This window comes from Pogona vitticeps, chromosome 1, assembly GCF_051106095.1.
Source record: "Pogona vitticeps strain Pit_001003342236 chromosome 1, PviZW2.1, whole genome shotgun sequence".
In the NCBI taxonomy this organism is placed as follows: Eukaryota; Metazoa; Chordata; class Lepidosauria; order Squamata; family Agamidae; genus Pogona; species Pogona vitticeps.
In genome coordinates, this window is record NC_135783.1 from 196655083 (window position 1) to 196667324 (window position 12242).

At 42.7% G+C, this 12242-nt stretch overlaps 1 protein-coding gene and 1 long non-coding RNA gene across 2 annotated transcripts in view; one reads left to right on the top strand and one right to left on the bottom strand.

Annotated features, from left to right (window-relative positions):
* Window positions 1–12242, bottom strand: part of ITGA4 (integrin subunit alpha 4) — a 64176-nt gene that overhangs the window by 35941 nt on the left and 15993 nt on the right. Inside the window, exons 6-12 of the mRNA XM_072980947.2 lie at window positions 11235–11361; window positions 10722–10807; window positions 9419–9481; window positions 9189–9326; window positions 4892–5003; window positions 2526–2620; window positions 991–1081 (exon numbers count right to left, since the gene is read on the bottom strand). Of these exons, the coding sequence (XP_072837048.2) occupies window positions 991–1081; window positions 2526–2620; window positions 4892–5003; window positions 9189–9326; window positions 9419–9481; window positions 10722–10807; window positions 11235–11361 (712 nt within the window). The remainder of the gene's footprint in view (window positions 1–990; window positions 1082–2525; window positions 2621–4891; window positions 5004–9188; window positions 9327–9418; window positions 9482–10721; window positions 10808–11234; window positions 11362–12242) is intronic.
* LOC144589349 (uncharacterized) lies at window positions 10179–11310 on the top strand. Its single transcript, XR_013545434.1, has 2 exons — window positions 10179–10274; window positions 10481–11310. It is a non-coding gene; the product is annotated as an uncharacterized LOC144589349 (long non-coding RNA).

Consider the following 12242-nt stretch of genomic DNA (forward strand, 5'->3'; position numbering starts at 1 on the left):
CCTGTCTTCTTGGAGTTAAAATGAAGCAGAAACATGACAAATATAATCAAAATAAATGTTAATTTTTCTTGCATTTCATTTCATATTTAGAAGATTAGACCCATTGGTCCTTCATGTCTTCTCTATATAATGGTTATCAAGACATCTCAAAAATCCACATGAATCATTTACTTAGAAGTAAGTTGTCTATTATCTTCCTCCTGAATAGACAGACCCCCAAACATGTTCAATTGCTCACAAAATGCTTTCAGAAGGATAACATAATTCCCTCTTGACACAAATGTCTTGTTTTCAAGCAAGCCAAATGCTATCAACAGTGGCCACTGAAAGATGAAATCGTTCACAGGTACTTCGATGACCTTTTTGTCATAGAGGCAATAAGATTCCTTAGTAGGAGCTACATTTTGTTTCTGCTTCTCCACTGTCTTCTTTCCAAATTAATAGATTCCAGTACATCCCAGGGGAAGTGGGAGCACTGAAAAATAAAACTGGCAGACCAGGATTACAAGCCTAGACCCACTAACCTGGGAAAACGCTATATGTAACTCAGCGGCCATATGCTATGGGTTTCATGAGGCATCCGTTGGCAATTGTGCCAGTCAGCTCATCTATACTGCAAGGCAGCCATGCTTCTCTTTAGCTTCCTCTGCTCAGAGAAGCAGGTGCGCACCCACTTACATTGTGGGTGGGAAGAGACAAGGGGAAAACAACTGCACAACTGTCTACAAAGACTTTATCTGTACAATTTTAGACATTGAGACTAACATCTATGTCTACTTCTATGGACATGTGACCTGGTTGTTTCAAAACACTAATACTTCTGAAAATTCTAGTGTGCTTTATCATCTTTTTCATATTGTTTTCGTTCTACTCATTTGTATTATTTGTATCCCACCTATGTTTTAGAAAAAAAAGTGGACAACAAGCACCACCACCACAGCCTCTCTGCTGCTTTACATAAACGATTCTGAAGCAAAACACTCAACTCACCTGCGTACCCATTGTTGTCTACATCGATTCTCCCCGATATGGACTGACCAAACATCCGTAAAGTGTTGCTGATCTGACGCCCCTGTATTCTCTTTTTAAAAAAGATAGCCATTTAATGATATCTAAAAATTGTGTCACTATGTTTGAGAGTGTATGTCTTTTTTAAATGAAGTAATAGCTAATGCATAAAGAAATAAAGCAAATCAGATTTCCTGATAAATTATTTCCTTTTCTCACCATAGTGTTTTCACATCCAATTTCACATTTAAATAATGTTACATTCAGCTCCATTGGAAACATTCTCTTTATTATCCCCTTAAGAGGCCTTGCCAAGACACTCTGCCACAAACTCATTCTACGGGAACTCTTCCTTACTTTGGAAGGACATGAGTGTTGATGAGACAAGGAAATAGGAATGCTGGGTATCAAGAAAATACAGTGGTGCCTTGCTTAGCAAGCGCTTCATTTAACGAAGAATCCACATAGCAATGAAGATTTTGCGATCGTGAAAGCGATCGCATTGCGATGTTTTAGATGGTAAAATGGTTTCGCTTACCGATTTTCACATAGCAATGATTTTAGAACAGCTGATCGGTGGTTCCAAAATGGCCGCCGGGTAAAAAAAATGGCCGCCTGCTGTGTTTTCGCGCCCTTTCCTCACTTACCGGGCAGCGAAAATGGCGGCCGTATGGAGGATTTTCACATAGCGGTGAGTTTTTTGCCCACAGGAACACATGAAACGGGTTTTTATGCATTCCTATGGGCTTTTTCTTTTTGCATAATGACGAATCCGCATAGCGACGATTTTTCCGGAATGGATTATCGTCGCTATGCGGGTGCACATTTACACTTGCCCCATTTGGAATGGTGTTCCTCCGTGAACAGAATACATCATCATCATGTGCCATCAAGTCTATTCTGAATATGCTGTGGTTTTCCAGGTGGAGAATACCCAGAATGGTTTCCCATCCCTTTCTTCTGGGACAACCCTGGGACAGTGCAGTTTACCCAAGGCCACACAGGCTGGCTCTACTCACAGGAGGCACAGTGGGGAACTGAAGTCCTCACTCCACAACTAGACAGCCAAACCACCAAGCTATCCAGCCAGCTTCATTGGTGCACGTTAAAAGAGTGCTGACTAAAGAACTGCACTTGGTTGCTTTTGCAGTTGGGACAGACCCTAAAACCTCAATCCTAGTTTCACATTTCTACTCATGCATTTTGACCTAGTTTTCTTACATGAGCTACTCTAATTTTTACTCCTGGAGAAAGACAGAAAGATTAGCAACCTCTTTCCCTAATAAATGAAAGAAGGCGTAAGAGTGGACCATTCCTTCTTATCTCATCTTTCCCTCCAACTCAACCAGTAGTTACTCTGACGGATTATCTTGCTGTTTGGAAATGTGTTGTCCTTAAACTGCAAGTCTACTAGGCAGGGACCATGTCAATTTTATGTTCAGTTTTGTGCTTTATTTAGGGTTAACAACTGGATACTTTTAAATCTATAGTCCCGGGGACCGCTTAAAGAGACTCACCTGTGAGAAAGCAGGTGATATGCCGTCCTTCCTGCCATTATATATGTAAATTGCCCCTTCTAAATCATTTTCCTGTGGTGCTCCAATGGCTACATCTATAAAGGAACAGACAGGAAAGAAATGTTTGCGTTAAAGACATTGAAGATGCCAGTGTTTTAACTTACGTGCATAGCAGTTTGTCCCAGTTTTGTATGTGGATATGTTTATTTTAACGTAGGACATAAAGATTATTTCACACCATCTGGAAAGGTGGAAATATAGTTTCTCCATCACCACTAATTGTTTAATTAGCAGTTAAAGGTTTCTGGAAGACTGGGAGGGGAACAAAGCAAAACATTATTGGCTAAAGGGACAGAAACTTCAAGGTTACCGGTTGAGAGCCACTTTGAATCCCCTACGGGATGAAAGGCAGCATATAAACAAACAAACAAGTAAACAAATAAGGTGAATAAAGTGGCATAAAGAGCAATGATGTATAACAATCCATCTAAAAGTCATACTCACGTAGCCAGACGCTGGGGGAAAGCTAGGCTGAAGAGAAAGTTCTTTTTGTCTGCTTGCCAAATGGATGGGAGAAGTCAGAGGAAGACTGCTTGGAATGGAAAGTACCACCAGTTTTGGGAAAAGAAGTTATTGCTAATTTCTAATACAGTAGGTTGGTCATAACCATATTTCCATTTCTCCCAAAACTCCTTTTCCCCTTCTTCACTCGTGTCATCAAACATCAGAATTTTTTTGCTCGTCAACAAAGATCAGGCCTTTCTCTTGGTCCTATCACCCTCACAAGCGTGCTTGGTCAGGACAGGGGAGAGGGCCTTCCCTGTTGCTGCTTCCAGACTCTGGAACTCCCTCCCACTGGAGGAAGCCAGGCTGATGCCATCTTTCCTATCCTTTCGCAAGCAGGTGAAGACCTTTCTTTTCAGGCAGGCTTTCCCTTACTGACTGGCTGCCTGAGTGGGATTTTTTTAAAGGATGATTGTACCTTACTGCATTGAATGCATTTTGGTGTATTTCAGCCATCTGATTGCTGCGGTTTGGACCAGCTGAAGTTTCCTGACATTTTCCGTAGGCACCCCACATGGAGTGCATTGTAGTAATCCAGCCAGGATGTATAACTAAGGCACGTGCCCCGTGGCCAAATCAGACCACTCCAGGAACCTCTCCAGTATGAGCACAGTAATGACAGAGATACTATTTGTTTAAGCCAAGGCACTTATTTTCCTCCTTTAAAAAAAACTCTTAACAACCGATTAGTGCTTTGCGATGGGCAATGCAGTTAAAAGGCAAAGGAAGGCAACTGGTTATAAACAAATGAGTGTTTCCTATGCCCGGGTAGTTTTATTCCTGCAAAAGAATTGAGGAAAAAGAAGGGTAATCCTTTCAATTACCTAAAGCAATAGACAGAGTAAGTGATCCGTGGAGAAAAGAGTTCTATTGCTTCGAAATACATCTAGCTTTGAAGAAAATCACTTGAAAATCGAGGGGTTTTTTTTCCAAATAGAAGTTTTGTGTATCCAAATAAATAATGCTCCCCAACAGAAAGAGAGAGAAACTAGACAGACAGATAGGATATTATCACAAACTACTGCCATGAGGCAGCTGCCTCACTCTGCCTAATGATAGGGCCAGCCTTCCTGAGGATCAGTCTCTCATCAGCAGTGAGCTGTAAATTGGTTGTTTGTTGTTTAGTCATCTTGTCGTGTCCGACTCTTCGTGACCCCATGGACCAGAGCACGCCAGGCCCTCCTGTCTTCCACTGCCTCCCGGAGTTGTGTCAAATTCATGTTGGTAGCTTCGATGACACTGTAAATAACAGAGGCTATATGCAAAACAGAGGACCAACATGCTAATATTTTAGCTGACCAAAATACTATATGTTATTCCACTCACTGGCTGTTTCGAGAAAGTCTATCATGATTCTGAACACAGTTTCTACTAGAGATGGGGGGGCATTCGTATATGAATACTAATATCCCCACGTAGCTGGACTTAATGAGGATTCCCCCCCCGATCTGGATTGTCCACGTATGTGTCAGGTGGTGGCGGCCCCGCTCGTCCATCCAGTCGCACCCAAAGCATTGCTCTCTTCCCGCTCGGCTGGCAACTCAGCAGCCTTACAGGGAGACCCCTCCCACTGCCTGGAGCGGCCAGCTGAGCGGAAAGAGAGCAATGCTCTGGGAGTGATTGGAAGGATAAGCCAGGCTGCTGCCGCTGGCAGACACGTCAGCAGATGGGCCAGCCACAGGAGCCAGCCCCTTGTTAAGTCCATCTGCACAGAGATATTTGTATTTGTATTTGAATATGAATATCTCTACTCTCTACTCTTCTATTTTATTACTATAGATTTCAAATAGACTTGTCAGTACCTTCAAAGCCATCATTATCAATGTCTCCTAAGTTGGCAATGGAATCTCCAAACCTCGCTGCATACAGATCATTCCCCATCAGTGCTGTTTCCAGTTGCGTCATCTCTGCTCCCTAGAAAAAAGGAATACTTCTGCATCACAACAGAAATGGCAGGTGCATCAATATAGTGCTTTAGTGACCCCACAGGTGATTAGAAGGCAGAATATGTGCAAACTCTGCAGGAGGAAAGTAAGAATTCTTCTGTTTGGGCAAAGACAAAGACTTTGAAATCAATGAGATTTCAACATGAGAGAATTAAGCATATCCTTAAGCTTTTCTATTGATGATAACAAGGACAATGTTAATCTTTTAATTTTTATTTTGCCACCAGTGTAAAATCTTTATGCCTACCAATTCATCATTTAGTTTTCTTGGCCTTTCCCAAATGGAGAGCCCTGTCATACATCAGTCACGTGACTTGGCACATGACAGGAAATACAAATACCAATGTCTCAACTAGTAGCACTTTACACTTGAAATTAATGCCATTGGACTTACGTTGGCAAAAACATTCAATTGGATGTTGCTCCTTGGTCTACAAACACAGGCTTGGGCAATTTTTGCACCATGTGAAATTTTATTTTAATTTATTCACCATGTGAAATTCAGATCCAGTGTAATATGTTTATCGGCTCGTAGTAGCTTTTTTCTATTGTACTTAGTCAAAACCCTGTTTTTCTCAGAATAAATCTAGGATACAAATCCCATTAGATTACACTGTTTGATTAATAAATTTCTGCCTTTATTTAATTGGCAATTGTGTTATTTAACTTTCCTCTCAAAGTATGGAGTGGCAAGGTCATGTCTTCTAGACAGTAATTGGCAGGGCTGTCAACTCATAATGAAAGTCATGATTGACAGAGTAAATCTGCTTTCCTTTACCTATGAATAAAATATAATTGTAAAAATTAAAAACAACAACACTTCAAGAGGGTCCTTCTCGGGGCTATTGGCAAGTCATCAGACCCAAGTCTCAAGTCCCAGTTCTAGTCTTTGGGCCTCAGTCTTGTGTCCCAAGCCTTGAGTATGATTTTCAAGACATTTGCTCCAACCCACCCCCAAGGCTTGGGACCCGGGATTCAGGTCGAAACTCGGACTGCACATGGACCACCCATCCGATAGGCTGGCACATGCACAGAGAGTGTGGGCCGCCCTACCTGCCATCCATCCATCCACCTACGTACCTCCATTGATGTACCTGCTGCCCAGCTGATAGGCCAGTGCATGAGCCGAAGAAGGGGCCGACTTCCCTCCCCAGAGCCAGCTGCTGCCTCTGCGTAGGTGCCAACCTATCAGAGAGAAGGTAGGTACAGGGGCAGAGGCAGCAGTTGGATCCTGGAAAGGGAGCTGGGCCTGCTGCCTCTGAGGATGGCAGCAGTGGGTGGCAGGTAGGGAGGCTCACAGGGACTCAACAACACAATTCAAACAAATGGGTCCAGGTAATAAGTTGAGCCTTGAGCACCCACTCCCCGAAACCACCAAGTCAAGTCCGAGTTAAGTCAGACTTGACAGCAAGTTCCAACTTGTGTGTCCCCCATCCCTGGTCCTTCTCAAATTGTTTGTTTACAGATAAAATAATAATTGTGTGTCATCAAGTCCGTTCTGACTGGTGACCCTTTTCAAACTTTTCCAGGCAGAGAGCACTCGGAAGTGGTTTATTATGGCCTCCTTCTGGGGACACCCTGGAACATGTGCAGGTTGCCCAAGGTCACACAGGCTGACTCTTCCCTTCAGATGCTCAGCAGCTTGGAACGGAACTTCCAATTTCTGGCTTGGCTGCCATTGATAATGGTTCCTAAAGAAATGAGCCCCAGAGCTCAAGCTGACGGTTGCCTAAGACAGGAGAAGAGTGTGCCATTTTCATTTAAGTATCAAGTGGTGATGGGGGGGATGAGAAGGAGGAGGAGAAGAAGAAGAGAAAGGAAGAGGAGGAGGAGATGAGGAGGAGGAGGAAGTGGCACAGCAAAAGCAACAACCAAGAGGATATGGCACATGGCTGGAGGCAAGAATAGGAATACTGATGTGAAATTCGTGGGTATTGTAAGGAGACAGATTGTAATACAAAAGCACAGGTTAATGTGCCTTGCACTACTTCACATGGCAGGTAGGAAATTTCACACTGAACTCCTCTCCTCAAAGTGAAGAAATTTCCTATACATATTTTTAAAAGATGCAAGGGAGAGTGATTCCTATCGCCTACTCTTCTCCTTGTCTGGCACAATATCAATATTAATATTAATCCGTTTCAAACATAGGGATATTCTCTGACATGGTTCACTCCAGAAACAGTTCAAAATTTACCATACTGTCTCTTCCTGCATAACTCCAGTGGGCGCTCTCTGTCCTTGTTCAAACTGCTCTCTTTGATTTCAATACATGCAGATGTACACACAGTATTTTTTTAATATAGGTCTTTAGGCCCTATATTATTATTGTTGTTGTTCCTGCTGTTGTTAATATGCCACATTTCTCCTAACAAGGGACCCAAAGCGGCTCATAACATTAAAAATCACACAATTAAAAACACAATAACTTAAATATTAAAAGACAAATTAAACAATATATGATTTTAAAATACAATCAAAAGATTAAAACATGAAAACATGAAAAAGATTACAATTATCTGCTAAAATAGGGTTCAGGGATTCAGTTGTAATTGTTAAAAGTCTGCCTGAAGAGATGGGTCTTTAGCTTTTTTCGGAAGGATAACAGGGAAGGGGCCATCCTGATCTCCCGAGGGAGAGCGTTCCATAGCCTGGGAACTGCCACCGAGAAGGCCTTCTTCCCATGTCCCCATCAGCTGTGCTTGTGCTGGCAATGGGACCAAGAGGAGGGTCTCCTCTGCTGATCTGAATCGCTGAGAAGGCGCATATAGGAAGATACGGTCCTTCAGGTAGCCTGGACCCAAGCTGTATAGGTAATAACCAGCACTCTGAATCGGGCCCAAAAAGGGACTGATAGCCAGTGCAGTTCTTGTAACAGATGCATTATATGCTCCCTGCAGCTGGCCCCAGTCAGTAGTCTAGCTGCAGAGTTTTGCACCAGTTTCCGAACTGTCTTCGAAGGGGTTACAGTAATCCAAACGGGATGTAACTAAGGCATGTGTCGCTGTAGCCAAATCCGACATCTCAAGGAACGGGTGCAGCTGGTGCACCAGCTTTAGCTGTGCAAATGCACTCCCAGCCACCACTGAGACCTGGGCATCCAAGCTTAGGGATGAATCCAGGAGGACACCCAAGCTTTAGACCTGAATATTCAGGGAGAGTGTGACCCCCATCCAGCACAGGTAGTACCCCTATTCCCTCATCTGTCTTTTGAGTAACCAAGAGCCCCTCTGTCTTGTCTGGATTAAGTTTCAGTTTGTTTGCCCTCATCCTGCCCATTACTGATGCCAAGCACAAGACAGCTTCCCTGGAATTAGATGGAAAAGATAGAGTTGGGTGTCATCCGCATACTGGTGACACAGAACCCAATCCTCCAAACAAGCTCTCCCAGCGGTTTCATGTAGATGTTAAAAAGCATGGGTGACAAAGCAGAACCCTCAGGAATGCCACAGACCAATGTCCAGGGCATTGAGCAGGAGTCACCCAGCACCACCTTCTGAGTTCTCCCCTCCAGGAAGGACTGGAGCCACTGTAAAGCAGTGCCTCCGAGTCCCATCCCAGAGAGATGGCCCAGAAGGATACCATGGTTAATGGTATCGAAAGCTGCTGAGCGGTCCCCCTGTCCAGTTCCCAGTGTAGGTCATCCACCAAGGTGAACAAAGCTGTCTCTACCCATAGCCAGGCCTGATACCAGTTCGAAATGGATCTAGATAATCTGCCTTATCCAGGAATCCCCGGAGCTGAGGAACCACCACACGCTCCAGTACCTTGCCCAGGAATGTGATATTTGAGACTGGCCAGTAGTTACCCAGTAGACTGGGATCCATACATTAGCAAAAAATAAAAATAAAAAATAAAAAAGCTATACATAAAATAAAACACTGATGTTAGAGATGCAGGTTTGCACATAATAGATAACAGGTCAATAAATGTATAGGACTAACAATTCTGTTTATGGCAAGGCTGTTGTGCTTTCAACAGCTTATGAAAGGATATAAATTTGCCAGGCACATTTTTTCAGTACCACCGCAATGCCATGGCAGAAAGACTTTTCCCTGTTCTAGGATGGTGCCACTTGTGAAAAACCGATTCTTTCCATCAGCCCTTGTTTGGAATCAACCCGCATCACCCTTGTCATAAAATAAATACTCACCGATCCCGAGTTAATGTAAACATAAACTCTTCCTTCTTCTCTGACTTTACTATGCATTGGTGCTCCGACAAGTAAGTCTGAGAGGCCGTCTCCATTCAGATCCACTGCGCAGACAGTAGCTCCAAAATAAGAACCAAGCTGACCACAAAGGAGAGAGATTTAGCTACTGATTCATCATGGCATAATATTGGATATATCAAGTTCAGCCTTCGTCAGCATAAAAGCATTACCTTTTTACCCTTTAGTTCAGTCAGAATTGAGAGATGCTTTGGCTCTATTTTGAAAATGTATGCCTAAAATAGAGAAATAACAGGTGTTAAGTGCATCATGGGTCTCTCAAAAGCAGAAACATTTAGCAGGAGGTATAATAAAGCCAAGCCAAGCCAAAAGGTCAAGAACCTCTTCACTCTGTTTTCAACCTCACGTATCCATCCACTCCAGATCCCATCTTTGGGCAATGCCTGCATATGGATGCTTAAAAGTAACAAATGCTTATGTCTTTATATTTTTTAATATAATGTCTTTTATATTTCTTAAGTGTTTTTAATTTTTTTAAAAAAATGTTTTTATCTACTTGTTTTAAACTGATTTAATCAGTTTCTAAAATATTGTGATCGATTTTAGTGTCATTTTAAGCTTTTAAGTATAGTCTATTCTAATATTGTAAGCTGCTTTAAGTCCATTTGGATAAAAAAAAGGGGGGGCTATAAATAAAACACTCCCTCCTGTCTCATCAGAGACACCTGGCAAATTATATGAAACTATCCTTCCCATCATGTTTCAGCCTCTGGTTAATTACTGCACTGAGAGAAAACAGAGACAACAGGCCTGTTGTGACGGGCTCTATTCCCTTCCCTAGGGCTTAACACGAGTGCCTAGGCTCTCCCCTTCCTGCCTGTCGCTTTCCCTGCATGGAGAGGGACATGCCTGCAGAGGGGTTCCTCCTCACATGATCTTTCCAGGGTTCTTCCTCATATGCAGAGTCTGCACACAAGCAGAAGCCTCTCCGCTGCTTTCCACGTGGAAGAAGCAAGACAGAGATGGAAGGGCCGGGCAGTCTCCTCTCACTGTCCTGGAGAGAACTAGGTGAGTAACAACTTTAAAGGGCTTAAGGGAACGCTTCAGTGGAGAGGTTAACAATGCCAGCTCCTGCATCTCTTTTGATCAAAGGCGTGCAGTTTGAAAGATGTCACTGTTCACCTCTCAGATCCAATGTACACAGAGAACTACGCTTATCAGATTAAGCAGCACTCACAACAGGAAAAATCCTTACTCCATCACTGTCCATGCAGAGAAAGCAACCATGTGGTGGGGAGAGCCTAGGCACCTCTGTTCAGCCTATTCCAAGAGAATAAGGTATGTCATGACTTAAGAGGCCTTGGGACAACCATATCTTGCAGCCTCTGACAAACAAGCTCTTCTGCACCACTTCGTACAGCAACCTGATTCTTACACGGACGACTTCTGATGCCATACCACCACCACCACCACCGTCACCGTAACAACAGTGCAAACAACAACACGAATTCTTACTTTGCCAGTCTGCTCCTGCTGGGGAGCACCTCCAATTACTTCGGTACTCTTTGGTGAGAGGAAGTGACCAGCTCCGACAGCATAACCTGTCAATAAAAGAGAAATCCAGGACTTTGCCTTCCAAGGAATCCGTGAACAGTTAGGAAGGGTTCTTAAGGATCTCTGGGCTTCAACAAGCTAACGGGAAATACGCAGCGGCCTCTGGAGCAAATGGCAGTGAGACACACATTGTTCAGTGTTACCATGGTATTCGTGTTCATGTCAGAGCAGGGCCCCTAATTCCACCTGCTGAAACAGAAAAGGTGGATGGCTTTTTCTATTATCACCAGGAACAACTCAGTCACTCTTAAGTGAGAATTTTCTATCGTAGACATGCAACTAAATTCCGTTTAGTTTTGCTTTGCTTTCCCGGAGAGGAAGACCAGCTATGGCAACCAAGAGAAGCATAGCTCCAGCAACTGTATTCAATTTAGGGATTCATATAAAAACATACTGATAAAATATTTCAATCACCTAAATAACTCCCAGACTTTACTTGATTTTCATCCACGTATGACAGGAAGATATTTGCTGTTTTATTGTATACAAAGATGGATCCAGTCCAATAATCTGATCCTGGAGCTCCCATAATAATTAAATCCTGGAAGAAAACAAAAGGCTTAAGTCTTAAGTTCTTAAAGATAATCAGAGTGAGTCATATTTATTCCTGCTCTGTCTGCTTTAAAGTCTGTGGTGCTACCTAGCAATAGCTAAGTTTGTTCAACTGGTCACATTATTCAGTAAATAGAACAAGGCTAAAATGTATGGCAAATGTTTCATGTGCTTAGCTCTTCCATTGCTGAAGATTACATCTGCAATGAATCTCAAGCAATCAGTAAGCAAAGAAAATAAAGGGGGGGGGGAGCCCTGCCCTTCTCAGCAGAACATTTTAGAACAATTTTTATTCTGAACATAAAGTGATGGTATTTAGTGCAGTATAATGATCCTTTCAATCCCATATGGATTCCTGTTAGTTTTATTACTGCTCTGAATACGTTACTCTGAAGCAGGTTAAAAAAAATCTTACATTTTATTATTTATATATTTCCAAATTAGAGAAGATGATTTTATATTTTAAAAAATATGGCCCATGTTGTGTGTTATAAAGTCCTGCTTGAGTGGATTTACCCTTTCTAAAATACACTGTGTGCAGTACATCCGTCAGAGAATATAGATTGGCTTAAGCAGGTAGTAACACCAGCAGCCACTTCCACAGCTACACCTGGAGCACGAATAGGGCTCCCTCTCAGATTGGTCGTTTCCTCTGCAATTTTCAAGGTGCAGCCAGGGGACCAAAAATTGCACGGGACACAATGCAATGTTTATCTACTTGTTTGTTTATTGGAAGTATTGATTGATTGCTTTTCTGCCCACCAAACTCCATGAAGTAAAATGCAATGAGGCCACAAAATGAAACAAAATATTCTTTTGGAAAAAAAAAACAAATTCAGCCCCTAAAGGCGTGGCAAAATGAAACAGCTT